Source organism: Lolium perenne, chromosome 2 (assembly GCF_019359855.2).
Source record: "Lolium perenne isolate Kyuss_39 chromosome 2, Kyuss_2.0, whole genome shotgun sequence".
NCBI lineage: Eukaryota > Viridiplantae > Streptophyta > Magnoliopsida > Poales > Poaceae > Lolium > Lolium perenne.
Genome location: NC_067245.2, coordinates 295003588 through 295031419, shown reverse-complemented (window position 1 = coordinate 295031419; position 27832 = coordinate 295003588). Strand labels below are relative to the sequence as shown.

The following is a 27832-nucleotide window of genomic DNA, read 5'->3' as shown; positions in this document are numbered from 1 at the left end:
AGCATAGAAATTAGCTAAATTGTTCCTACACCTTTGCGTCTATAAGAAAGTGGTTGAAGTTAATGTTCAAATTCCTATGAAAACGGATCCGTAGCACCATTTTTTTATCCAAAGGAAATCCATATGGAAAAGCATAAATATTGAAATTCAACAAAATTCATATAATCCAAAGAGGGTCTTCTGTTTTAAGTAGTAACGAAAAACATACACGCATCTAACCGTTGAGTGAAGCTTGTGCCTATGAACTTCGCAAAAAAGTGTCATATTAGGGAAAATTTAAAATGGAGGCAGAGCTACACGTAGCTCTTTATTTGCCAACACTCAGACTTCGTATTTCAAAGTTTCAAAAAATCCGAAACAAAACTCTGTAGGTAGCCAATGATGTATACTACAATGGTGTAAAATCTCAATACAAAATACTTCATATTCTGGGCTACACAAAAATGACAAATTCTGACAAATTTTATACGCATTTCAAGACTATAAAATTTGTCAGATTTTGTTAATTTCGTGTAGCCTAGAACATAAATCAGTTTGCGTTGAGATCTTACACCATTGTACAATACACCATGTCTACCTCCAGAATGTTTTTTTGAACTTTTTTGACAGTTTGAATACGAGTTGCGGTAGTTTAAAAATAAAGAGCTACATCTAGCTGGGCTTTTAAAACGCCACACTCATCATATTGGTTCATATAAGATACTTACAAGTTACAACAATTGTGCTTTTGTAATTTCCACATTAATCGTTAATGATCATATTATTTTTAGGAAACTTACAACCCCAATATCGAAGTTTATCGAACTTCATAATTACGATTCTTATAAGTATATATCCACGTCCCTCACCAACCACCTAACCAGAAGCACACATGCTTCCCAGCTGGTCGGAAGGTCGGAAGGATCGAAGTTTAAACGAGGGGCAAATCCGTGAATTCCGAGAAAGAGTAAAGAGCGAGATAATCCCGGCCGTGTTCCTCGCGGGCAGCAGCAACCCGACACCCCGCCCGCTACCATCTGTCCACATTCAAATCTCCTCTGCGCCTCCCTCATCAAACACCCCATATTCTCCTCGTCCTCGTCGATATCCCCCCAAATTTTCACGAGCTCCATCTGCCCAGCCCCTCCCCCAAAATCAGGCTCCGCCTCGCGCAGCCCCAGATCGCGTCCGGCCGGCGATGGCGGGGACGGAGGCCGTGGAGCAGGCGCACGAGCTCTACAGGGGCGGCCGCCACCGGGAGGCGCTCCAGCTCTACACGGCGGCGCTGGCGGCGGCGCGGGGCCCCGCGCAGCGCATCGCCCTCCACAGCAACCGCGCCGCCTGCTACCTCAAGCTCCACGACTTCCACAAGGTCTCGCCTCTCTCTCTGCCCTCCGTTTCTTGGTTGCGTTTGTTGGATCCATTTTAAGTATTTACTTTTCCCCAACCGGGCTTCTCACCCGTTTCCATTTCATCACGAAACGGAAATACATTGTTCAACTTCTATTTCGGTGCGGTGCCCCTTCGGCGCCTGGAAGGCTAGAAAAGTGTGATCTTTAGCCCCGTGTATTCTGAATATTTCGGGGACTTATTATGGTTTATAGGGTGCACAGATCGCTCGTTGGTGTCCTTTTAGCTATCCAAATGTCAAGTTTTGACTATGGGGGGATATACTCTGGTGACCAAGATGGGCTAAACAGTCGTAGCTTGCTTAGCCAGGTCTCTAAATTTAGCCCACCTGATGTTAACTGCTGTGAGGTGCATCAAACTCCGGTTTACTATCTTGATTGACTGAATTAGAGAAGCTGGTGTTGCTTTCCCAAATTTAGCAGCAGCAGAAAAACTGTTCCGTTTAACTATTAATCTGGATCTAGTCAACAAGGCATAAACCATGAACTAGCGAATGATTTAAATGTATCTCAGTCTCTGAACCATCTGACAGACTGGGTTTCAATATTCAATGGATTATTTGTATGGTACTCCCCCTTTCACAATTACCTCGCATTTTGAGTTTAATCAAAGCCAAACTTCGTAAAGTTTGACCAGATATTTAGGGAAAAAATATCAACATCTACAGTATAAAATTTATTGTATTAGAATCATCATAAAGTATGTTTTCAAATTATATGCATTTGATATTATAAATGCTGATATTGTTTTTCTACTCTTGTGGCCAAGATGTGCTAATTAACCGTAGCTTGCTTAGCCAGGTGTCTAAATTTATCCCACCTGATGTTAACTGTAGTGTTGTGAGGTGCATCAAACAGTGGTTTACTATCAAAGCTGGTGTTGCTTTCCCAAAATTAGCAGCAGTAGAAAAACTGTTCCCTGTAAATATTAATCTAGATCTAGTCAACAATACAAGAGCCATGAAGTAGCGAATTTTCAGTTTTGAATGGATTATTATTTATTTGTATGGTACGTGAGTATGAAATTTCATTGGGTAGTCAAGTATCTGAATTGATTAGTAACTCTATGTCTATGTCTATGGGAAAAACATATGCCCCTCTGTGAACCCTTCTCTGGGACATGTTCTGTAGTAATGTGGGTATTTCTCTGGAATAAGTTGACTCCTGACATCATTTATTGTTCTTTTCTCTATATTATCATTACTGTTACCAACACTGACTTTTCTTCCTTTATGATAATCGTATAGGCTGCCGAAGAGTGCACATCTGTCCTTGAGTTGGATACTGAGCATGCTGGTGCTCTTATGCTACGTGCCCAAACTCTTGTCACTCTAAAAGATTACCAGTCGGCTCTGTTTGATGTGAACAGGCTAATTGAAATTAATCCGTCATCCGAGGTATATCGGAACCTTCATGCACGACTCAAGACACAGCTGGTATGCTCTTGTACTTGAATGTATTCTGCTAACTCACTTTGTTCTAGTTTCGTTCATAAGCTTTACTAGAAATGCAGTGTCATCAGGTTTAAGTATAACTACAAAAAATCTCTTAAACAAGTTAAGGAATAGATCATTGCTGAATTTTAAAAACATGTTACATGAGATCTGCTACTCCGTATTTTTTTTCAAATATATATGAAATGTTTGGAATGTAACTTTTTCGCTATTGACACCAGCACATCCCTTCTAGTTAACTGACCGAGTTTTGCCGCATGTCTTTTGTACGTTTTTGAAATTTGAAGTCACTAGCTCCGATTCCAGAATCTGAAGAGGAGTCGCTATATACTGAAGAAGACAAAGAAGATCTGCCTCTAAAAGAAGATAAAATGAGTGAAACTCTTGTCGCCATGTCTGATCAACCTGCCGCTGAACTGATTCCCGAAATGAAACCTGCAAGCGAACTTCCAAAGGTTGAGGTGCCTCCCAGTCTGCCATCAAAATCCCAGGGCTGGGAGACTGTCCAAAAACCAAAGGGCCATTCAGGACTTGACTACTCGAAATGGGACAAAGTTGAAGACGATTCAAGTGAAGATGATGAGGATGATGATGAAGATGAGGTGCCCCAGTATAAATTCAAAGTCAGGACCATCGGTGTGCGTTCTGTGAAGTGATGGGATTACCAATCAATAAATTTACTCTGTGGTCTGTGGATAGCCGTTTGACAGCATCCCTACTAACAGAGCTCCAACTTGTTCTTAACATCTCGGAATACTTGGATGAACAAGTGTTACCGGTCGGTATTTGCTTAACTGGGACTCGATGGAGAATGATAACAGAAGTGCCCACTGCTCTCATCTTGTGAGCGGGAGCTCAGGTAATTTTGGCAAATTCATGTTTGACTAGATTTTGAGTTGTGGTTCATGTGTTTGCTCGCTAATACTCACATCTTAGTGCAGGTTCCAGGATTTCGGACCTTGTCAGGGAAATCACCGAGTCTGTGGAGCACTATCATGTTCGAGGCAGTGGGGGGGAAAGAGCACAGCACGCCGATATTGTACAAACCCCTTTTAGATCCAGGCTAACAATCTTAGTGCAGTGTTCATCTTCGTAGAATCCTATAGTCTAGCCACCAGTGTATAAACATTGAGCATCCATGTATATGAAGCTTTATTTGTGTTGCCCCGAGTCCGCGGCATTGTTTCATTATTTATATCAGCGAAATTTGGTGTTCCTCTTGTTGATCCAAACCAATAGTGGATTTACTTTTTTTGTTGAACTGCCACGACAGACTTACCTGTTCGGTTCCAAGTGATCTGGGAGTAGCAGCAGAATGGCATCAGTACTACTGCTGATTACATCGTAGCGCCTATATTGGATAGGCATATTATTAGCAACTGATTCGATGTGTGACTGTAATAATCCTTGCCACTTTTCTCGTCATTGACCAGAGTTTTGCTTCTTGTTTGGGATAAAAATTCTACTACCTGCACATAACATTTGCTCACTAGTTCATCTCTTTGCCTAAAAATTCAATTCTACCTGAGAGGAAGGTGAAATGCAGAAACAACTTTCAAATTTATATTTGATTAAATCTGTTATAGCTAAAATAAATATCTGCATGCCCTACTTGCTAACTTCAGTTACTTTTGATCTGCTTGCTAACTTCAGTTCAGCAGTAGCCAGAGAACAGCTTCAGATCAGAAGTAGAGCCAACTTACATCCTGTCGAATTCTTCCTTGGAACGTGATTTGTAAAATTCAATTTTGAACTTCAGAATTGTGGGGGCCCTCCTGCAGTAGGAGAATCCCCTTCAAAAATTAGCGTATGCTGCTATTTGCGGCGCGCACACGGTATTCTCTAGTAAAAGGCGAAAGAATAGTTCGCTTTGTGCTCACCGCGCAGCTGCGTGCTTTCACAAGGTCGCTCTGGTGCTCGTTATATACACGCTCCTCGGCTGGCATCGCTTCTAGCCAAGCGAGGTGGGACTAAACTCTGTCTGCTGAGCGCTGTGCCCGCAGCGCGGTTGTGCCTTCGCTAGCACAAATGGGCCAGAACCGTGATATCTCCCACCAACCAAAACATTATGGGCTGGGCCTGCAGAGCTTAGCCTAACATCTCTCTTCGATAGGAATAGCCTAGTATCGTTTTCACGGGCACCGTTTTTGTTTGTAAAATGAAACTGCTTATTTTCCCCTTTAGCCTTGCTTAGTAAATCAATTTGTTTTCAATATCATTTGTAAAAAATTTGGAAGGACATTATTTTTAGAAGTAAGTTTTTCCTAGAAATGCACAGCTAATGTTAAAGATGTCTTGCAAGGAATTTTCAAATCATACAATATATACTTTATGTACACAATTTTTTTTCCTACCAACCCGGAGATGGTTTAAAATAGAAAGAGAGAGAGAGAACTCTTGAGAGTCCACCGTCGGTGCCATCTTTGCCCGACACCTTTGTCCTCCTCCTCCGGCGGGGCGTCAGCTGTGAGCGAGCATGGGCGAGGTGGCCAGGTCCCCTCCTTGTGTAGTAGGTTTAGATGTAGGTCTTCTTGTAGTTTTCTCCTAGTGTAGTTTGACGTCATGCCGGCAGGAATCGGTCGCTGGAGCACACAAGCTGCGCCTGGCGGCTAGCAGCGGTGCTCCTCCTCTCTCCATGGTGCTTCGGAGGTCGAAGACGGAGTTGGGGATGGACGAAATCGCTGCCTTCACTTTCAATAGGTAAGGCGTTTGGGTCAGTGGTACCCCCAAATTGAGTGCTGGAGGGGTGATGCCTGCTCTTCCACTCTTCTTGCCGTCGTCGAGGTGGTGGACGCGAGGTTGGGGAAATGCACTTGCTTGGAAGATCTGAAGGAGATCGGTCGAAGCTTCACTTTCCTAGTTCAGCAATGTCAACTCCCAAGGTGGATTTCCGGCTGATGTTCTTGTGATTACACTCGGGAGAGCTGATCAGCAACATCGTTTCTTTGGAAGCACTCGGGAGAGGTCGGCCTTCTCTGGAGGCTACACCGCCCTCTGTTGTGGTCGGTAGGTGGTGTTCTAGCCGTTGTTGCTTCTTCTGGTCGAATGTCAACCTATCTATTTCCTCCCAGCCTGTGAGCTTGAAGGGAGGTAGTGGCTCTTCTTCGTTGTATCCATGATCTTTCATGGAAGCTTCGTCGTCCCAAGTGACGTAGTTCCCGGCGGCGGCGATGTGCTCCTGAGGAAGAAGTCTTGGACCCGTTTGCTTTCTCCATTAGGTGTTAGGGGTCCTCTTTGCAAAAGTCAAGGACCAACTTGTACTGTCCTATTTCCTTTAGATCTTTTTTAAGATGTACTTGGAGGCCTTCTTGTGTTAAAAAAAATCCTACCAACCCTTGTTTTGTCTTGTGGGCGTGACTGCAGGAATGTGCCACTAATAGAAGAGCATAAAAAGGGAACATTGCACTCTTTCAATAAAGGTTAGTGGAAAATTAAGAAGAAAATTGTAAGAAATGAAGGCAAGACAAAGCAAGCATGGAAAATGAGTTGGAGCTCCAACAGTACAGCTGCCAATCCCGGTCACGTCCCAAAAACAAATAAAAATTAGAAGGAAAAAGCTTCCTTAAAACTTTTCCAGTCCCGTCCTTCCCGGCGCCGGCGACGACCGCCACAACCACCTCCCGGAGAGGTGGAGAGCTGACGTGCCTGTCCGTCTCAGGCGGAGGAGATGGCGAGGCACGAGGCCGCGGGGGCGGCCACGGGGGTGGACTTCCACCTGCCTGACGAGATCCTGGCCGTGATCCCGACCGACCCGTACGAGCAGCTGGACATCGCGCGCAAGATCACCTCCATGGCCATCTCCTCCCGCGTCTCCCGCCTCGAGGCCGACGTCGCGCGCCTCCGCCGGGACCTCGCCGACCGCGAGCGCTCCGAGGCAGACCTCCGCGCCCGCCTCGCCGACTCCGACGCCCGACTCCTCGCCGCCCTCGACGACAACGTGCGTTTCCTATCGCCCAGACGTTTTGTGCCGGGAGAATTATGGTTTGTACTTAGCTGTTCGTGTTTGATTCTCCGTGTGCAGGCGAAGCTGGTGAAGGAGAGGGACACCCTCGCCGTCACGGCCAAGAAGCTGTCCAGGAACTTGGCAAAGGTGCGATGTTCTTAAATCTTCTAGCTCCGATCTTAGTGTTAATTCCTGTGATTTCAAATTAGTATGTTTTGTTCTTAGGGTGGACTATTGCTAATTTGCTAATCTTGATTACAATTGTGGATTTTAGTGTCTATTTAGTAGGAATGTGGACTGAAGCCTTGGAATGTTAGTTTCATTTGCTTGTTTATTCTAGTGATATGGTTTTCAGTGCCCATGATTATGGGCAATTGCTAAAGGTGGGGTCGAACAGTTACATGAAATTGGATGAAAAATTGGTCTTCCCACTATTGAGTGCTAACTGTACTATTACAATTTTTTGTGAGTTTTATTGTACTCTGATGGAAGGTTACAGCTTTTCACTGACTTATCAAAGTTGCTTATAAAAATTTCACGGCTTCCGTCAGAAGGCACAGTTTTGGTTGGAGCTAAATTCTGGTTGAAATTCTTGTTAGTTCTGTCAACTGGGGGGCGAACACTTTGGGACAGCTTTACTTGTATAGTGGGCAACAAAAAATAGGCCATGATTAGCTCCAAGCAATGTGGTGGTGTCACGAACAGACTAACTTGATTCTGTTATGCTCATAGTGAAGCCTGTGACAGGTAGATAGTTTTAGTATTTTCTCTAAAAAATCATTGTCATAATATTTTAGAGATCAAATTGCTTACCAGCTTTGTGGGAACAATTCGAAAGAACTCAAATAAGATCGGTGGATGACGACTGCTTTACTGTCAATTACACTAATCTTTAATTTGATTCTACACTGTTGTGTGGAAGCTGGGAGTGTTGTGATGTGAAGTTTTCTTTGGCAACATACTCTTTCATGACTTTTTATTTACTTACTCTCGACTTTATTAATCAAATAGGAACACTAATTATTCATTATAAACTTAGTTAAACTCAGATTTTTCAAGAATCAACATGGAAATTTTAGTTTGGTAGTCGAGAAATTACTCAAGGTCTTTTGTTCTTTGTAGCTGGAGGCATTTAAGAAGCAGCTGATGAAATCACTTAGTGAAGATAATTTATTGGTGGGTATTACTGACCAAACTCTTATTTTCTATTTGAAGATTTCTAGTTTCTGTTCTGCTGGTCTTGTTTGGTGACAAATAACATTACCTGCATAAATTCACAGCAATTTTCAGAAACAGGTGAAGATCGTGATGCAGATGTAGGAAATAATTGGACTGCTAGAATTCCTCCTGGGAAAGGTGTCGGTCAACCTCACAAATTTCAAAGCCATTTCCCTTGAGACAGAGTTTGTGGCTTTTCCTTGATTTCATTTTTTATGTTTGAATTGGCAGATGAAGTTTCAAGCAGCCGCGCCTCTTCAAATACTTCCAGCAGATCCACAATCACCGAATCATCCCAAGGTGGCATTAGTGAACTCTTACTTTTGAACTACTAAATCATAACACATGTCACCTGTTATTTCTCGACCATCAGCCGCTTACTATGGTAGCATTCACAGGATACCAGTTCTCAATCACACCATATGTAGCCCCAAATATAACTCCTGGTTCAACACCAATTGTTTCATTCTCGGGTGGTTCTCCACTTGCATATTCAACTGGCCCTTCCACTCCGAAGTTTTATTCTGGTCCAACATCACCTACTAAATCCCGGACCGAAGGCCAATCAGCATTTTCATCATGGAATGGATCCAGTCACCAGTATTCAGCACCTGTCTCTCCTCCTGAACGCCGCTCATTCACAGGTTCTACACAGTGAATCATCAATTGGGGTCTGGTATTCATTTGAGATAGTCCTGAACGCTTTTTTTTGTTATCTGTCCAGGGCGACCTCGTATAGATGGAAAGGAATTCTTCCGACAAGCACGGTTAGCTACTATGCTGTTGACTATTCAGAAAATTTGTTGTTTGTTCATCTCATAACACTTGTGGCTACAAAATATCAGGACTCGACTTTCTTATGAGCAATTTGGAGCATTCTTGGCAAACATCAAGGAATTCAATGCGCAGAAACAGTCGCGAGAGGTGGCATGGTTTACCAGTATCTACAGCCTTTCAGTTCATTAATATCCACAGATTATCTAATGTGATGTTTTCTACTTCATCGATTTCTACAGGACACACTGTCAAAAGCAGAGGAGATTTTTGGAACAGAGCACAAAGACTTATACAGTTCTTTTCAGAGTATGCTTAATCGCAACCAATCTTGAACCTATCACAGGCTGCTATTTTTTCTTCTCTTAAACAAGCAGCTTTTATTTTCGTTGGTGTGTCTCTTCCGACTAAATGATTGTACCGTTCTGGTAGGCTAATTGTGCCTGAACATTGTTCTCTCATTGATCACAAGATCATATTGTCGGAAATCTGTGCATAGGCCACCCTAGTTCGAGCGCTTTCATCCTCAATAGCATGATGTAAATGGATGTTTCAGTTTTTTTGGTCTGTGTAATTGGATTATAAATTTGCCTTCCATTGTAGGACTCCCAGTCTTCGTGATTGTACACTCGATTGCAGATAACTTGAGGCGGGTGTATTTCATTGTGCAAAAATGCCATATATTCTTCTGTTGTTCAAATATGATCATTTTTTAGTGTATTGGAATGCGAGCAAAAGCCTTCTGGATGATACTACAACAAGAGCAGGCGGTGACACTCTTTTGTTCCGAAGCATTATGAGGAGGCTGGTGCCTCTTGAACTTCTGTTTGTAGGCCAATTTTTTGTTGAAAACTACTTGGGCAATAAAATCAATCAAGGAATTTTGTCCATTAAACAATACAAAGCTACTAGTGAAAGGCAATTACAAGAAGATTAAAAAAGGAACGCATGATGAACAATAAAAAAGATATTAGGAGCGAATAAATTGCTCCCGCGCTATGGAGAGTTCTTTATATTTTGATAAATCTTGAAATTGTATTTGCAAGATTCAAAGTTTTCTTAAGTGTGGATAAATCTCAATGCAAAATTATTTGCATTTTAGGTACACAAAAAATGACAAAATCTGTCAAATTTTGAAGGATTGAAAATTGTTTGCAGCGATTTTCTTTAATAGTAAGAACCTAAATCCGTGTCGGTGCATACTTAAACCCGCGTGGCTGTGTTGTGCATCTACTTTCCAAACCAAACAATAATGTAGGCTCGTTTCTTACTTCGCCAAGTTTCTTGAGCTAGGTTCCTTTCTTACTTCACCAAGTCTCTTGAGAAAAGAACGCTTAGTACGGCGACAACCAGTGTACAAATTCGTACGCTGCTGAGCTGCCTCCGAAGTCCAAATGCTCTTCTGAGCTTGCGGTTGAACAGTTCTGTTATTGATGAACTCTCCAACTGAAACTAGAGCTTCGAAACAAGTCTTCTGGCATGGCTCCCAAATTAGCCTCGTGCCCATACAAATCTTTAAACGGGGAACAATCGAGCAATAAACATGTTAGGAACCCACTTCTACAATCACTCAACAGTACGAGATTTCATGGTTTTGAGGACACAAGCAGTAAGGAGATAGGGATCAGAGAACGGTTAGGGGAAAGAGGAATTCAGGGGAGGAAGAGAGAGGCGCCGTTTCTTTTCGTGATCCAAATGGATAGTCTTTTCGTTTTCTGATGATGGACATACTCCTCCCTCCATTCTAATTTAGTCTACATTTTAGAAAAAGTCAAACAAACTAAAACTGCATTTATTAGTACTACTTCAACCAATAGCTACATTAAAAATAATGTCATCCAATAGAGAGAGCAAGGCCGCTTCATTTTCTGTGTTTTTGTTAACTAAAAACTAGAAGGTAGATTAATATAGAATAATTTTTTTGTCTAGAGCCAAGAGAGTATGTAGCAGCATTGGCACCTGGCAGGTCAGTTGGGCCAATTACAATGGCCCAGCTTGAGATATAGAGGTGAGGGTCATAAGATTCCTTCCTTCTTGAAAATCGGCTTGGGGACAAGCCGAGATCTTAGGACACCGATGGGCTGATTTGCCGGGATCCCATGTAGTGTAAACTTCCTTTGATCTCATCAAGGTCGCCGTTGTAATCCTCGCAGAAGTAGCTGAGGTCGCTGCAGAATGTGTCAAAGTGTCACAGTTGGTCGAGTTAGTGGTCGTAGAGAAGATATAGGTCTTATTGACGAAGACGATGCAATAGTCGTGGCTGACATGGACTTGGTTCGTGAAATTCTCCCCTCCGTGAGAATGCGATGCGGATTCTCTTACTTGTAGTGGCAAAGTCAAAGAAGCTACAATTTTTCTAACTTGTCCAGTTCCCAGCCATTATTTCCTACACCAGCAGTTTAGATTTCATGCTACAGTTTCACACGGTGCTTCATCTACAATGTTCGTCTCAATCCCTACCTTCCATTTTTGATCCAAGGGTCATGGTTGTCAAGTCAGGGTATTGTATCACTAACTTTGCCTCACTAAATTAAAGAATCCTCGTCGGTGAGAATGTGCTTTCCAGCAACAAGCAGATAAATCCAGGGCATTCCCATGCTACCAACTATATCTGAGGTGCGCACGCCCCACCGTTTCTCACTGCTGCACCGTGTAAATATGCAACCTTCAGTATTCCAAGACAACTGTTTACATTTAATAGGATGTAATTTGTGGAAATTATGAGTAGTTCCAGCAGTTGCTTTGACAATATCAATATAATAGTTTTTTTAAAAAAAGAGGGCAAAAGCTTTGCCCTATTCCCAGTGACACCCTTATCACAGAGGAACTACTCACACGGCATTAAATTTCTCATACATTTGTCACCCGCCAACACCCAATGCCTAGCCTCTAACTTAATCTTGTGAAAAAACACTGAAGGCGGCGAATGCTTATTGTTGAAAACCCGAGTATTTCTTTCATTCCAAATCTCCCAAGACACAAGAAGAGTAAAGGAGGCCACGTCTTGACACTTTGTTATCGTGCCCCACCAAGGATGAAGAGCGGCGGTAGCCCATTCATTGAGGTCAAGAGTTTGAATGCCAAGCCACTTCTTGAGGTGACCCCAAAGTCTAATGGTGCAACGACAATTGATAAGGTGATCAACAGACTCCAAAACCCGCTTGCAGGGACAATTCCGGTAATTTGACCAACCTCTCTTCTCCAACCGATCATTAGTTCAAAACCTGTTTTGAAGCGCGAGCCACATGAAAAACTTTTTTTTGGCGGAGCCCAAAACTTCCATATCAGCATAATAGTTACTCCAAGATTCAACACTAATGACAAGAGGACCTCAAAGATTGCTAGGAGTATGAAAAGATCCCGGATTCAAGAAGGGAATATGCCTCCGTATGCCTGTATTTTGTGAATTGCAGCCATATGATCTCGTACAGTCTCAATTTTATCATTTTATGAGATTTTGTTATTCTTATTTTTTACTGAGAGCCAAATACATTATATTTCGTTCTGAAAATTTAACATTCATAAAGTACAACATTGCCACCTCTAAATATTTTTTCGGAATTTTCTGAAACCCTGAAATCAGAAAGTTTTGAAGTTTATTACTCGTAGTAAAAAAAACCGGGCTACCCCCTGGGTTTCCGAAATACGAGTATACCTGCTCTATTGTCACTCCAATACAAACTCCGTTTATCTTCTTTCCTTGACCGTGATTTGCTCCGCTCCGGCGACCCACCCAGCCGGCCAGCCCGCCGCCGTTCCGCACCTCAGCGCCCGTCGCCGGCCGCCACCGCCGCCCCCCTTCTTCCACCTCATAGCGTCCCCTCCTGCTCTAAACCTCTCCTCAGTACTCTACCACCGCCGCCGCGCCGTACCTTAATTAGCGCCACCGCTGTCGCCCGAATCCCGCCGCCAGACACCTCCGCCTCTCACGCACCATCGCCCTCCTTCCTCGTCGCCTTCTTATTCGAGGTATGCGTTCGCTTCTTATCCGAGATCCACTTGACTAGCTAGTTCCAACCCCACTGACATCCACTACCACCCAGATCCGCGCCTATGGGGATTGAGGGCATGCCCGGATGATACCTGCTGCTGTTCAGTTGCGGATTGTGAACCTGTAGGAGAAGAAGATGGAGTTCATCAGTCTTGGTCCCAACGATGAAGAGGAGGGCAACCGTCAGACCGAAACCCTGGCTGCGACTGCAGTGGCATCCGAACCGCCTAGCAGCACCACCAAAGCTTCTGCTAATGACATCATAGATCTTGAAGAGGGGCAATTCGCATCCGAGCCTGACGCCAAGGACGGCCAGACCAAAGCAGTGGATGCCAATGGGCTGGAGCCTCTGGCGTCGGAGCATCAACCGCAAGACAGGCCTAGTACCGTGGATAGTGCCAAGGCTTCCGTTGAGATCACAGATCTTGAAGAAGGAGGACAGGTCGCTTGCAAAGCCGGCGCCGAAGATACACAGGGGGGCGGTGACCTTCAGGCTGAACCCCTGACTGTAAACGGAGTGGATGCTACAAAGGCCTCCGATGAGATCATAGACCTTGAAGAAGGGCAAGTCGAAGATATGGACCTCTCAGATGACGGTGATGTCATTGTGAAGCGTCAGACGTCTGATGCCCCTGTTCAGGCCCAGGCCAGCGTGCCAGCTTTACTACAGAGTTTACATGGTGTTGTCTCAGTTGGACTCGACAAGGGTAATGGGCCTGGAATTGTTGCCCAGGTTCACGCTTCGAGCAGCGCCTTTATCGATGAAAGCCGTATCCTCGCAATGAATGGTTTATCTGTTCTTAATTTCTACCTTTTAGTAATGTACTCCTGCAAGCATGTTCATGTAATCTGGAAGTCCATCTGTTTTGGCATTTTCATGGATCCTGTGAGTTGTGTTCACATCGAAAGAGTGGCAGGATTGCAGACATGTATTGTTATTACCGATCAGGTCATTTGCTAGATGTTTTTGTTCCTTGATATTGCGTGCTTAGCCACAAGAGGAATTAAAAGAGCCCGAGTGGAATCAGCCGAGCCTTCTGTTCGTGTAATCTACAACAACTTGACAAGGTTAAACACGAGCTCTTTTTTTCCAAATAATATCTATGCAGTACGTTACATATGTTAATCTACTTATTCTTCTGAAACATCTTAGAACTCTATTTTAAGTGCTACCTTTTATTTTCTCAACATTCCAGGGAAAGCAAAAGGAGGCTCATGGAACTGATGCAACAGTGGTCTGAGTGGCAAGCTAGAAAGCAACACACTTTGACGGTACTGCTCTTTACAGCTATGTTATTTGTTTGCTGGTATGGTAGTTTTGCATCAACTTTATAATCCTTGTTTATATACCAGCAGCTCTCAGGCAATGCTTTAATTGAGAGCTGTTTCCAGTGATAAGATATGGGCACAAGCGGTTAATAAAAAAATGGTCATGGATGAATTAGTTTTGCTTCTTATATTAATATCTTTCATGTTCCATCAGTAGAGCAACCTTGGGTAGCTGGTTTAGATGTCTTGGTGTTATCGTTACTGCTTCACTGCTAAAATATAATTGTTGTCCAGGTCAATAGAAGAAGATAGTGACCTGTGGAGGGAAAAATTTAGTAGGTTACAACAGACTAAAATGGGACTAGGATATCCTTTATAAAAATGCTGAAGAGAAAATGCTCCTTTATTTATATTTATTTTTTATTTTGGTTGAAAAATGACAGGATTCTGTGGAAGAGGTCCTGGAATGTGGTGAAGAGACTTATTATCCAGCATTACATGTTGGTTCAGAGAGATCTGCTGTGGTATGTATAAGCAAGCCATTTTGATCTCTCCTAAGCTCAGTCTGAAGATCAATGCTCTATTTGAAGTATGGGACTGCTGTTACAAAACTTTGGTCGTTCTTTTTGAAATTAAATTCATTCACTGAAATGCACATTGAAGATAATGCTGCTATGCTGTAATTTTGAAAACCGCTCATTTAGTTCTGCACATTCTGTGGGTTTAGGTTTTTTTTTTTTCACTTGTTGATTTCTTGGTAGATAATCTTCCTAGGGCATTTCACATGATATTAGATGCTGGATGCTACGTGGCCTGGGCCCTGTGGCGAGCCGGCATGTCTAAGGCAGCAACATGCCTGTCCGCTACAGAAGGCACATGATTTTCCTAAAAAGAAGGAATGTATCTGATAGAGATGAGTTAGTTTGCTAACTGCTTAGATATGGCATGTATCCCTTCAGGATATGGTTATTAGTAAATGTAGCAGGATAGGCGTATGTGCATGGTTTTTGAGTCGCTGTATTGCCGAGTCGTTTTCCAAAAATCACGGCGACTCACGACTATACAGCGACTTTCGGCGACTCAAAAACCTTGCGTATTTGACGTACAAGGACAAGGAAATCTTGTAGATTACATAAGGTTTTAGGTCTTAATTATCTTGTTTTTTACGGGGAGGTCTTAATTATCTTATACCTCTTGAGTTGAGTTGGTTGAAATCTAATAATTATACCTTTTGTTTTGCTTATCGAGAAGTCATTTTGGGTGGATAGCCAAGCACGAGGAAATGTTGCTGTGGATGATGGTGCGGTGCCACTCTACAACCGAGAGTTTACGTTGGGTTCCACTCCTCTTGGTGATCCATCAAACACTGAAAGGTACGGGTTATTAATTCTTTGCATATACTGGCCTATGTTGGCCATGTTGTTATGTTGACCATGTTGCTTGCCCTCACCTGGGTTCAGAAACACCTTTGAGTCTATTACCCCTCTTAGTTTCTCCTTTTCAGGTCTGGGCTGTGACGGCCGTCATAGTAGTAAATTAGCATATTGCTTAATTACTGTCACTGTTTCATAGTGTATTCATTATGACATCTCTTGATCATCATTGCAATCTGCAAATAATCTTTGTCCATTGTGTAGAAATTTTAACTTTGTGCAGCTTCCAAAACCTTCTCATTGATATCAATATATTCTGAACTATGAGTAGATCATGGGAGCTGATATGCATTTTTGTTTTTAAATGATATAGTTTGTTTTCACGAAAGTATTTTTATATTTAGCATCCACTGTCTGAAAATGACTTCAAAGTTCAGATCTACTACTTTTTTTTTTTTGGTAAACCTTGTCCTTTTCTGGCCCTGGCAAGAGTTCCTTATACTACCTGTGATGTCTTAAAAAAACATACTTCATTTTTTCTCAGGACATAGACTTCTATTTGCAATTTCTTGGCCTGTGACCATCTTTCTCACAGTTTACTTACATTTGGCATTTCTTGTCTTCAGATGATCTTTCTCGTCGTTAATGTCTAAATATAGTATTATACCTTTACGTGGATTTACAACATGACTGGCCTTGTTTCTTTGGCAGCAAACAAGATAAGGATGATTCTCGCTGTTTCAACTGTGGTTCGTATAGTCATGCCCTGAAGGATTGCCCAAAGCCTCGTGACCATGTTGCAATTAGCAATGCCCGCAAGCAGCACAACTCGAAAAGGAACCTATCCAATGTTAGTCGTGGGCAAAATCGGTACTACCAGAAAACTCCAGGCAAATTTGATGATCTGAAAGCAGGAGTCCTGGGATCTGAGACTAGAGAATGCTTAGGGCTCAGGGTAAGTGATGGATTTTCTTTTACTGTTGATGCTTAATTCATCTTGATTTTGTTTGGTCTTCTGGTCTGTTCTCCTTTTGTATCAGCATCTAACAGTCTACAGATATAAATTGTGAGATTCAAGGGCCTATCTTTTGACTTTTACCTGTTAGCTTAATGAAATGATGTGTCATGCATGTGTTGAAATCAAATACTCCGTATTAGTTGATTAAATTCAATACATCAGCCATCATAGCTTTAAAATCATCCATTAGCATTCATTTTCTTTTGAATTTTCTTACCATAGTAGATGAACAAACACCATTACTTATTAATCCAAGTGTTTTGTCAGCCATGATTAATTAGATTTTATAGCAATTCATGAAACGAAGTTTGTAATCAGCTGGTTGCCTCTGATGTTCTCTCCACAAAAAATGCAATAACATTTTTGTTGGACGTCTTATTGGTTAGTGCCATAACTTACAAGAATCTCGTATCCAATAGTTGTTGGGATTTAGTTATTTTTCTGCAATGCCATTTTGTTGCTAGAGCACTAGTTCTGTTTTGTGAACCGACAATTCTCGTGTGTCTTAGAAATCAATAAAAACACTGCCGCTATAAAGTTAACCTCCAGATGTTTTTGCTGAGAGTATCCCAATCCATGCAGGAAAATGATCCGCCTCCTTGGCTGCACAGAATGCGGGAATTAGGTTATCCTCCAGGTTACCTAGGTAAGGAGTGCCCTTTACTAACCCGTAATTAAAGATTATCTCGTTTTCTGAGTGTTGCTGTTCTCTGTCTGATTGTGATTGTTAGATGAGGTGGAAGACGAAGATAAACCTTCTGGCATCACCATATTTGGGGACGGGGAGGCGAAAGCAGAGCATGAGGAGGGAGAGCTCCCAGAGCAAGGCGAGCCATCTCCACCTCTCAAGAAGATGACGGTCGAGTTCCCCGGGATAAACGCACCGGTTCCAGAGAACGGCGACCCTTGGCTGTGGGGCAGCACCCCGCCCCAATCCTCCTCGGGCCGTCACCACTATCCATCATCGGATTCGAGGGACAGAGGCCCTCCTGGCGCAGAGCACTACTCTTCATCGAGGTACCATCCATATGACCACGGACCAGCTACCCCAGGTCTCGTGCGGTCTCACTCGGACAGAGGACGGAGAAGCTCCTCCGGTTACTACGACAACCCACCGCCACCGCCTGGTGAGGAGGGTGCCTGGACCCCTCATGCGTACTCGAGCAGGCAGCACAGCTCAGGATCGGAGATGTCGCGTCACTCAAGAGAGAGGGAAAGGGAACGAGAGAGGGACTGGCATGACAGGCACTACTACAGCAGCGGTCGGAGGTGAATGACATTGAACATCTGTAGGCCAGCTGACTTTTGTTTACCAATGAAGAACCTGTTATCTGCAATGTGGTTGCTGACATACCTACGGTAGCTGTTGTGTAGAAAACAGCCTAAGATCATAGAAATCTTTTGAAATGTTGAATCTTTTATGTGGTCGTGATGCAGATTGTGAAATTTTGTTCAATTGTAGGAGAATTTAAAGGAGATTTATGGCTACGTCTGATTGAATTTGTTTTTCGAAATGGTAATAATAGAGCGATGATTGACCAATGGAATGAAACAATACGAAAACAAAAATGAAATACTAGTTGAGCGACGCGAGCTGAGACGGAGAAGCCATTAGACTGCTGCAGCAGGTGCTCCCACCGTCCCACGCACGGCACTCCACGTACACCTTGGACACTTTGCAGGCGACACGGCAGATGCATATCAGTATACCGCAAGTAAGAACTTTTTTTGGTAGACCGATATACTCCTCGATTGAAAAGGTAATACTGTACTAGAGAGACACCAACTTAATTAATAATTAATAAATAAACTCTATTGATCATAATAAAGCATGAGGTCATGGACGCCATCAATGATTTCTCAAGCCTCCATACCAAAAACTTCCATCTGCTCAACTCCACTTATATTCCTCTCATTCCGAAGAAAAAAGGGGCCCATGACATCAACAACTTTAGACCAATTAGTCCCATCCATGCCATTGCAAAAGAACGTTGCAAAAATGATGGCCCCAAAGCTTTTCCCATATGAGTGAGCTTGTATCCAAATCCCAAAGCACATTCGTCAAGAAAAGAAGCATTCATGATAATTTCTTGTATGTGCGGAACTTGGCGTGGAGGTTCCACAAGACAAACAACCCCCGAATCCTTTTCAAGCTCGGCAACAAGAAAGCCTCCCATTCTCTTCGTTGGGACTATCTCATTGATATGCTTGAGCATACTGACTTTCCAAGCAAGTTTTATCCCCGGCTTCGCCCTCTTATCCCCGGCTTCCTCTAGAGTGGTCCATAATGGTGTGGCTGGTGATCCTATAAAGCATGGGAGGCAACCTAGGAAAGGGGGTCACTCTCTCCACTTTTTTGTGCTTGCCATTGACCCTCTCCATCACATTTGTTGCAAAAGCCACTTCCCCAGGTCATTTTCACACCCTCCGGAGGAGAGATCCTACAATTTGCACCTCTCTTTATGCCGATGATGTGGCAATCTTTATCAAGCCGGTTAAGGAGGATATCATCTTCTTGGGATCTACTTTATATTGGGTTGGTTTCGTCATCGACCTCGTCACCAATTGCTCCAAAAGCCAAGTCGCCCCTATTCGGTGTGATGACATAGACCTTGATGAGGTTCTCCCAATCCTTCATGGCTAACCGCGCAAACTTTCACACGAGATAACTATCCCTACCACTCTCCCTCACAAGGCTCGAGAGAATTCACTTCAATACCTCGAAGATAAAGTTGTTGGAAACCTTGTCTCATGCATGGATTGGGAAGCATGCCTCTATGGCCGGCCACACCGTCCCTGTCAAAGCGGTGCTTACTAGTGTGGTCATCTACTTCACCGCCATTCTCTAAATCTCTTTGGAGGTCCACTAAAAGATTGATAGCATCCATAATGGCTATCTTTGCGCCGATTATGATGGTCTCGGATGGCAGATGCAAGGTTAATTGGGATTTAGTTTGCAAGCCGGAAAAAAACGAGGTATTGGAATTCTCAACCTCAATAAATTTCCCGGCTCTCCGTTGTGTTAGCTTTGGTTGGAGTTGGGATGATGCAAAGCCTTGGATTGGTTTGGGAAATCGTTGCACAACAAACGACCACAAGTTCTTTGCGGACACCACAAGGGAAACCATTAGCAATGGGGAAAAGGCCCCTTTTTGGGAACTTTCATGGATTGACGGGGTCGGCCTAGAGATATTTCACCACACTTTTTTTGGACTCTCTCACAAGAAAAAGAGCACTATTCGAAAGGCCTTGGACGGTAACTTTTGGGTCTCCCAAATCAACGTTCAAAATAGCCTCTCCGCCAAACATATTTTTCAATTTTTTTGATCTTTGATGACACCCAAGACTCCATCACTTGCTTAGAGACAGCGGATCCTACTTGACTATATCAGTGTGCAAGATGCAATTTGAAGGTTTAACACTGAAGTGCAAGATTTTTTGCTTTGTTAGTGCTACATAATAGAGTGTCAATGGCGGATTGGCTTGAGTGGAGAGGATGTCAAAATTGTGGCCTATGCAAGCTTTGCAACCAAGTCCAAGAGTTTGCCGCACACCTACTATTCAATTGTTCCTTCATGGTGCAGACTGGAATGTTTAGAGGAATGACTTGATCTACATAATATTCAACCAAGGGAGTGGCATGTGTCATTCCGTTCAAGAATGGTGGAACATCCTCGGGCAAGCCATGACTTCTCTCGCCATGCTTGTCTCATGGGAAATTCGAAAAGAGAGAAATGGCCATGTGTTCCGAAACCACTCGTCGACCATCCCTATGATGGTGGCAAGATTAAAAGATGAGGTGTGGCGTTGGTCTTTGGTCGATGCAAAAGCTTCGAGTAATGTAATGCCACGAAAGTAGGTTTTTGTTTGTGCCTCGGATTTGCCCCAGGCCCGAGGCTTTGTAACAGTCTAACCCTTTTTTAATCAATAAAATGACAAATCTTTTACCTTGTTTTAAACAAATGCCCAACATGATCGAATCGACATGTACACCGTTTGGCACGTAGATGCACTTTGGCCCTCCCTTTAACAGACGGTCTCTCATCAGTTCTGTTGTTCTTCCTAATAATTTTTTGACAGCACATTTAGGTAATTCATTTCTCCCGTAAAAAATGGTACTTGTACGGATTTTTTTTCCTTTTGCAGCAAACATTGCTCCTCAGATAAGGGTTTACGCCCAGGCCTGCGTTGATGGTGTAGTCTAAAAACATCTCTAATAGATAAAAATTGGCCTCTTAAAACGTGTATAAGGGCCACCGAATAACTTCTTTGAGATTGCAAAACTAGAACATAATAAACCTTAACTAAAATTAGTAGTATAAATTTTAAAAATGCCCTTCATCAACCTGCAAGTGTGAAGAAAGTTAAACCTCAGAATTGTTTTGTATAGTTAGTTGTCACTCTCTCAACTTACTCCTATATGCCAAGAAAAGGAGAGCCATGTTTGCAGACCATTTCTGGTGCCATGGCAGTTCATGCTGAAAACCCTGGTGAAGCTGAGTCGTGACTGTTCTGTTAAAATTCGCCCATAGATCAATCACATCAAACTAGGCAAAAACACAAGCACAAAAAACTTTATCCAAAGGTGCGTATCGCACCCTATAATTTTCCCTCTTTATTTCTCCTTTTCTGTTTTCTCATCTCACGTTACAATCTGGTAGAACCTCACGTGTACATAGACACGAACGTATAACCAACTCAAGACCTAACCTAAACCTACCCGTGCTGATAAACCATAAACCGACATGGACAAGAAGTCCTACATGAAGTAGTACTTCCTACCCATACTAACTAGACTCACGTACAACTCCACGCGACACCAACTATGACTCGTACTACACGTACAAAGCTTCCTAGTACTACTAGGACTAGAACTCCCGTACGGTGGCATGCAAGCCAAACTCTAACACAAATTACTAATTTGATTTGAGGCAAGATTATACCAACATTTTCTGCGTGAAGGGATAAGTGGTTGATGGCCGGGCTACCGTACGTTGCAGCTAGCTACCAATATTTCGGTTTTCGTTGTTCCTGCTGCTACCACTGAGTTGGTGTCCGACACGAGAGACTCATAGGGGCCTGGAGACTCAGCCTACGAAATAACAGAAAACATGGAGTACTACACGGATCAGTACAGGTTAACCAGTTAATCTCCTAAATAAGTAGCACGTTTAAATTCAGAGTCCGTTCTCTGGTCGCGGTCGGCCATATCGGTTCAAACTTCAAAGCAATACAAAGAAAGCCGACCCAGGTCGAGATAGCTAGAGTCGATCAATTTTGCTAGTCGAGGTAGCTTTGGACGTGGACACGGGCCGCGTCGGAAGATCAGGTCCGGGCTGCGTCAACAGGTCGTCCGTGGAAACGATCGAGAATTGGAGACACGAGTGCGACATGTCGACGACCGACATGTACGGCAGCACCGAGTCGTCGCCGTCATCGGCACGGTGGTCCGACCTCCCCGACGAACTCCTGGGCATAGTCCGCGTCAGGCTTGCCTCCCCCTGGGCTCGCGTGCGCCTCGCCGCCGTCTGCAGGGCGTGGCGCGCCGCCTCGTCGCGGCTGCCGGCGCCGCCAGCCGTCCCGCTGCTGCTCGTGTATAAGTGGACCCACCTCAGCGGGCCGAAGCGCCTGTGCGGCCCCGTGGACGGCTGCGTCGTGCGCGTACCGGAGAGGGCGGAGAACATGCGGTTCGTCGGCTCGCACGACGGTGGCTGGGTCGCCGCGGTCGAATACAGCAAGCTCGTCATCATGAATCTCTTCTCCGGCGCTGAGGTGGCACTCTCGATACGCTCGCAGAGTCTATATTACATCATGCCAAGGAAGATCATCTTCTCTGGAGACCCCACCTCTAGCGGCTGCATCCTCGCCTCTAACGATAAGTGGCGGCGGTTCCAAATTGGGGTGTGCAAAATTGGTGGCGGCGGGAGCGGTTGGACCGCATATCAGGAAGACACGCTCACAGATCTTGGCGACATCGCGTTCTGTAACAGCGAGCTGTATGGCCTCCTGCATCCTGGCGAGAAACTGGTCAAGTTTAAAATCGACATGGAGGAAGATGGCACTCCGGTCATTAAATCAAGCCACCGATTGGCCATCAAAAGCCGCGACGGTCCCACCTACGAGAACGACACCACGGCGTACAACTGCCACCTGTTCGAGCTACATGGCAAGCCATCTATGGCGATACAGACCAGGTGGTTGCCCAGCCATGAGCCTTTCTTCAAGATCTTCACACTTGTTGACACTAATAGTGTTGAGGCTTACAAGTATAAGTGGGTAGAGGTGACGAGTTTTGGTGACCATGCCTTGTTCTTGGGGCCGTTTTGGTCTAAGGCGGTGCACGTGGCAGTAGACCAACACTACGGTTTGGAGAGAAACCATATCTACTACACTGAACATATACATTCACGTACAACCGAGTTGCCCGATGATGCCATGTACTCTGTGACAATAGCCGAACACGAATACATGTACTACAAGAAAGACCAAAATGTCGGCGATGGTGTTGAGAGGACAGGATACTACGTCACGGGAGGTAACAATCTTGGGATCTGGCTTTACCCTCCGGACTTGTAGTCGATATATCGGTTAGTTTAATACATGTACAAAACCTATGACGATCTTGCATTGTTGTCATTTGGATCTATGTATTATTATATTTAAAAAATATGGATTTGTACCAGATCTTCTTCGGTCTCAGTCACCGTGACAGTTGTTCACAAAAGGTACAACTTGGTCTAGTTGTTATTTCTTGCAGAAAAGTGCAAATGCACTTTTTTCCATTCAACTGGATCACTTTTTTATGGGTAGCAAATTCATTAAAAGATAGGTGATGTTATTTTTGGAATATTAAGATTTTTTTTGGCAGAGTTTGACCAATATATGATAGATTGATAGTAACAACATAAATGCACAAGCTGGTAAATCTAATCACATACGTTAAAAGGACATATCTAATAGATCTGAACCAACTACTAGTGCAAACAGATAGAAAAGAAGCACATATGTGTTCTTCGAAAACTCAAACTCAGCAGATTGATAGCATCAGTAAGGCCTATCTTTGCGCCGATTATGATTGTCTCGGATGGCAGATGCAAGGTTAATTGGGATTTATTATGCAAGCCTAAGGAAAAAAAACGAGGTATTGGCATTCTCAACCTCAATAAATTTCCTGCGGCTCTCCGTTGTGTTAGCTTTGGTTGGAGTTGGGATGATGCAAAGCCTTGGATTGGTTTGGGAAATCGCTGCACAAGAAACGACTACAAGTTCTTTGCGGACACCACAAGGGAAACCATTAGCAATGGGGAAAAGGCACTTTTTTGGGAACCTTCATGGCTTGACGGGGTCGGCCCAGAGATATTTCACCACTCTTTTTTTGGACTCTCTCACAAGAAAAAGAGCACTATTCGAAAGGCCTTGGACGACAACTTTTGGGTCTCCCAAATCAATGTTCAAAATGGCCTATCCATCAAACATATTTTGCAATTTTTCGATCTATGATGATACCCAAGACTCCATCACTTGCTTAGAGACAACAGATACTACTCGACTGTATCAGCGTACAAGATGCAATTTGAAGGTTTAACTCTGAAGTGCAATATTTTTTGCTTTGTTAGTGCTACATAATAGAGTGTCAATAGCGGATTGGCTTGAGTGGAGAGGATGTCAAAATTGTGGCCAAGAGTTTGCCGCACACCTACTATTCAAATATCCCTTCATGGTCCAGAGTGGAATGTTTAAAGGAATGACTTGATCTACATGATATTCCACCAAGGGAGTGGCATGTGGCATTTCGTTCAAGAATGATGGAACATCCTCGCGCAAGCCATGGCTTCTCTAGCCATGCTTGTCTCACGGGAATTTCGGAAAGAGAGAAGTGGTCGTGTGTTCTGAAACCACTGGTCGGCCATCCCTATGATGGTGGCAAGATTAAAAGCTAAGGGTGCGGCTTTGGTCTTTGGTCGATGCAAAAGCTTCTGAGTAATGTAATGCCACGAAAGTAGGTTTTTGTTTGCGCCAAGGATTTGCCCCAGGCCTGGGGCTTTGTAACAGTCTAACCCCTTTTTAATCAAATAAAATGGAAAATCTTTTACCTTGTTTTAAACAAATGCCCAATTCATTCGTAGCACATCATGCACGCATGATCGAATCGACGTGTGCACCGTTTGGCACGTAGATGCACTTTGGCCCTCCTGTAACTTCATGGTAATTTTTTGACAGCACATTTAGGTAATTCATTTCTCCCTTAAAAAATGGTACTTATACGGAGTATTTTCTTCCTTTTGCAGTCAACATTACTCCTAAGATAAGGGTTTACGGCCAGGCCTGCGATGAGGGTGTAGTCTAAGAACATCTCTAATAGATCCCGTAAATATTAGCCTCTTAAAACGTGTATAAGGGCCACTGAATAATTTTTTTGAGATTGCAAAACTGTGCGGCAGAACATAATAAACCTTAACTAAAATTAGTAGTATAAAATTTTAAAAATGCCCTTCATCAACCTGCAAGTGTGAAGAAAGTTAAACCTCAGAATTGTTTTAGATAGTCAGTTGTCACTTTCTCAACTTACTGCTATATATATGCCAAGGAAATGAGAGGCATGTTTGCAGACCATTTCCGGTGCCATGGCAGTTCATGCTGAAAAGTGAAAACCCTGGTGAAGCTGAGTCGTGACTGTTCTGCGTGAAGGGATAAGTGGTTGATGGCTGGGCTACCGTACGTTGCAGCTAGCTACCAATATTTCGGTTTTCGTTGTTCCTGCTGCTACCACTGAGTTGGTGTCCGACACGAGACTCACAGGGGCCTGGAGACTCAGCCTACGAAATAACAGAAAACATGGAGTACTACACGGATCTGTACAGGTTAACCAGTTAATCTCCTAAATAAGTAGCACGTTTAAATTCAGAGTCCGTTCTCTGGTCGCGGTCGGCCATATACCAGTTCAAACTTCAAAGCAATAAATACAAAGAAAGCCGACCCTGGTCGAGATAGCTAGAGACGATCAATTTTGCTAGTCGAGGTAGCTTTGGACGTGGACATTGCCGCGTCGGAAGATCGGGGCTGCGTCAACAGGATCGTCCCTGGAAACGATCGAGAGTTGGAGACACGAGTGCGACATGTCGACAACCGACATGAACGGCAGCACCGAGTCGTCTCGGTGGTCCGACCTCCCCGACGAACTCCTGGGCATAGTCCGCGTCAGGCTTGCCTCCCCCTGGGCTCGCGTGCGCCTCGCCGCCGTCTGCAAGGCGTGGCGCGCCGCCTCGTCGCGGCTGCCGGCGCTGCCAGCCGTCCCGCTGCTGCTCGTGTATAAGTGGACCCACCTCAGCGGGCCGAAGCGCCTGTGCGGCCCCGTGGACGGCTACGTCGTGCGCGTACCGGAGAGGGCGGAGAACATGCGGTTCGTCGGCTCGCACGACGGTGGCTGGGTCGCCGCGGTCGAACGCTGCAAGCTCGTCATCATGAATCTCTTCTCCGGCGTTGAGGTGGCACTCGCCCCGATATGCTCGCAGAGTCTATATTACATCGTGCCAAGGAAGATCATCTTCTCTGGAGACCCTACCTCTAGCGGCTGCATCCTCGCCTCTATCGCTAAGTGGGGGGATGTCGAAATTGGGCTGTGCAAAATTGGTGGCGGCGGGAGGAGCTGGACCGCATATAAGGAACACACGCCCACAAAGATGTTGCTCATTGACATCGCGTTCTGCAACGGCGAGCTGTATGGCGTCCTGAATCCTGGCGAGGTGCTGGTCAAGTTTAAAATCGACATGGAGGAAGATGGCACTCCGGTCATCAGATCAAGCCACCGACTGGCCGTCCAAAGCCGCTACGGTCCCACCTACGAGAACGACAAAACGGCGTACAGCTGCCACCTGTTCGAGCTACATGGCAAGCCATCCATGGCGATACAGACCAGGTGGTTGCCCAGCCACGAGCCTTTCTTCAAGATCTTCACACTTGTTGACACTAGTGTTGAGTCTTACAAGTATAAGTGGACAGAGGTGACGAGTTTTGGTGACCATGCCTTGTTCCTGGGGCCGTTTTGGTCTAAGGCGGTGCACGTGGCAGTAGACCAACACTATGGTTTGGAGGGAAACCATGTCTACTACACCAAACATACACATTCACCTACAACCGAGTTGCCCGATGATGCCGTGTACTCTGTGACAATAGCCGAACACCAGTACATCTATCACAAGAAAGACCAAAGTGTCGGCGATGGTGTTGAGAGGACAGGATATTACGTGACGGGAGTTAACAATCTTGGGGTGTGGCTTTACCCTCCGGACTTGTAGTTCACACACCGGTTAGTTTAATACACGTACAAAACCTATGACGATGTTGCATTGTTGTCGTTCGATCTCTATGTATTATTACATTAAAATATGGGTTTGTCTGAGATTTTCTTCGGTCTTAGTCTCCTGAGAAAAGTATAACTGTAGTTCACAAAAAGTGCAAATTGGTCTAGTTGTCATTTTCTTGCAGAAAAGTGTAAATGCACTTTTTGCCATGCAAATCTCGATCGACTAAGACATAGCAAATTTGTTAAAAGATATGTGATGTTACCGTTGGAATATTAAGATTTTTAGCGGAGTTTAACTAATGAAATTACAACATAAATGCAAAAGCAAATCTAATCACATACGATTAAAAAGACACATTTAACATATCTAAACTCAAACTCAGCAACATCGTTGTCACCCATGTTGGTGAAGTTGATGTCGCCGGATCCGTAGAGGAAGTAGACGTACGATCGGCAAGAAAGTAGTCGAGTGGAGGCGAGTAGTCGTGCCGAGAAGCTCCCAAAAAACTTTACGGTTGGTTTGGATGTTTGCATTGGGGGGCTAGGTATTGTATTGAGCTGAATGTCCAATACTTCGGATATTGATATTGAGAGCAAATGCCAATATTTCTGTTTGGATGTGTTAGATATTCGGTACCCAGACTAGATACTGAGGTTGAATGCCAAATGTTGTTTGGATGGTAAAATGATGAATTTCGGTCCTAGGACACTTCAATCATTATACCGTGTCGCACAATATTTTTTTAGTCGCATGAACAAGAAAATAATGTATTCAGAGCAATACGTAAAAACATTAATTTTGTCGAATAGTTTGACAACATAATACAAAGTTCCATTCATGATACAGCATAAGCAAGCACATAAAGATAATACAAAGCCGAAGCATACAAACTACATAGTCTCATACGTGGATTACAATTCTTAGTCTATTAAGCACATGCAACAAAGGCACATGAATCAAGGCAACATCGGCAACCATTCCTTTCTAACATCCATGAGGAGCTCCTGAAGTGCATGGAATAAACGCTCGCTACCGACTAGCTTCGCATAAGCTTGCAACTTTTCAGTTTTAGACATCTCAGGTATGGCTTCAAGTGTAGC

At 44.0% G+C, this 27832-nt stretch overlaps 5 protein-coding genes and 1 non-coding gene across 6 annotated transcripts; 5 read left to right on the top strand and 1 right to left on the bottom strand.

The window, feature by feature from the left end:
* Positions 1 to 897: 897 nt before the first annotated feature.
* LOC127336178 (uncharacterized) lies at positions 898 to 4057 on the top strand. The gene is made up of 4 exons (XM_051362960.2): positions 898 to 1351; positions 2636 to 2824; positions 3130 to 3701; positions 3784 to 4057. The coding sequence occupies exons 1-3, from the start codon at positions 1178 to 1180 to the stop codon at positions 3496 to 3498; spliced, it is 732 nt and encodes a 243-aa protein (XP_051218920.1). The 5' UTR covers positions 898 to 1177; the 3' UTR covers positions 3499 to 3701; positions 3784 to 4057.
* Positions 4058 to 4611: 554 nt separating this feature from the next.
* On the bottom strand, positions 4612 to 4731 carry LOC127337813 (U5 spliceosomal RNA). The gene has a single exon (XR_007874121.1). It is a non-coding gene; the product is annotated as a U5 spliceosomal RNA (small nuclear RNA).
* Positions 4732 to 6363: 1632 nt separating this feature from the next.
* Positions 6364 to 9470, top strand: LOC127336179 (uncharacterized protein At4g15545). Its single transcript, XM_051362962.1, has 9 exons — positions 6364 to 6779; positions 6864 to 6932; positions 7908 to 7961; positions 8066 to 8141; positions 8235 to 8303; positions 8402 to 8647; positions 8728 to 8770; positions 8849 to 8927; positions 9020 to 9470. The coding sequence occupies exons 1-9, from the start codon at positions 6510 to 6512 to the stop codon at positions 9110 to 9112; spliced, it is 999 nt and encodes a 332-aa protein (XP_051218922.1). The 5' UTR covers positions 6364 to 6509; the 3' UTR covers positions 9113 to 9470.
* Positions 9471 to 12469: 2999 nt separating this feature from the next.
* Positions 12470 to 17916, top strand: LOC127336180 (uncharacterized). Its single transcript, XM_051362963.2, has 9 exons — positions 12470 to 12746; positions 12821 to 13538; positions 13761 to 13836; positions 13965 to 14040; positions 14481 to 14561; positions 15289 to 15410; positions 16122 to 16365; positions 17011 to 17074; positions 17160 to 17916. Exons 2-9 carry the CDS (start codon positions 12905 to 12907, stop codon positions 17699 to 17701), a joined length of 1839 nt encoding a protein of 612 aa, XP_051218923.1. The 5' UTR covers positions 12470 to 12746; positions 12821 to 12904; the 3' UTR covers positions 17702 to 17916.
* A 3903-nt stretch (positions 17917 to 21819) lies between these two features.
* LOC127329436 (uncharacterized) lies at positions 21820 to 23004 on the top strand. The gene has a single exon (XM_051355953.1). It carries the CDS (start codon positions 21820 to 21822, stop codon positions 23002 to 23004), a length of 1185 nt encoding a protein of 394 aa, XP_051211913.1.
* A 2540-nt stretch (positions 23005 to 25544) lies between these two features.
* On the top strand, positions 25545 to 26723 carry LOC127329437 (uncharacterized). The gene has a single exon (XM_051355956.1). It carries the CDS (start codon positions 25545 to 25547, stop codon positions 26721 to 26723), a length of 1179 nt encoding a protein of 392 aa, XP_051211916.1.
* The last annotated feature ends 1109 nt before the right edge of the window (positions 26724 to 27832 follow it).

Coding starts and splice junctions, on each gene's coding strand:
- LOC127336179 (XM_051362962.1), top strand. CDS start 6,510: ATGGCGAGGCACGAGGCCGCGGGGGCGGCCACGGGGGTGGACTTCCAC. Junction 6,933..7,907: donor TGTCCAGGAACTTGGCAAAG/GTGCGATGTTCT, acceptor TGTTCTTTGTAG/CTGGAGGCATTTAAGAAGCA. Junction 8,304..8,401: donor AATCACCGAATCATCCCAAG/GTGGCATTAGTG, acceptor TAGCATTCACAG/GATACCAGTTCTCAATCACA.
- LOC127336180 (XM_051362963.2), top strand. CDS start 12,905: ATGGAGTTCATCAGTCTTGGTCCCAACGATGAAGAGGAGGGCAACCGT. Junction 14,041..14,480: donor GAAAGCAACACACTTTGACG/GTACTGCTCTTT, acceptor GAAAAATGACAG/GATTCTGTGGAAGAGGTCCT. Junction 16,366..17,010: donor GAGAATGCTTAGGGCTCAGG/GTAAGTGATGGA, acceptor CAATCCATGCAG/GAAAATGATCCGCCTCCTTG.
- LOC127329436 (XM_051355953.1), top strand. CDS start 21,820: ATGTCGACGACCGACATGTACGGCAGCACCGAGTCGTCGCCGTCATCG.
- LOC127329437 (XM_051355956.1), top strand. CDS start 25,545: ATGTCGACAACCGACATGAACGGCAGCACCGAGTCGTCTCGGTGGTCC.
- LOC127336178 (XM_051362960.2), top strand. CDS start 1,178: ATGGCGGGGACGGAGGCCGTGGAGCAGGCGCACGAGCTCTACAGGGGC. Junction 1,352..2,635: donor AGCTCCACGACTTCCACAAG/GTCTCGCCTCTC, acceptor ATAATCGTATAG/GCTGCCGAAGAGTGCACATC. Junction 2,825..3,129: donor CACGACTCAAGACACAGCTG/GTATGCTCTTGT, acceptor TGAAATTTGAAG/TCACTAGCTCCGATTCCAGA.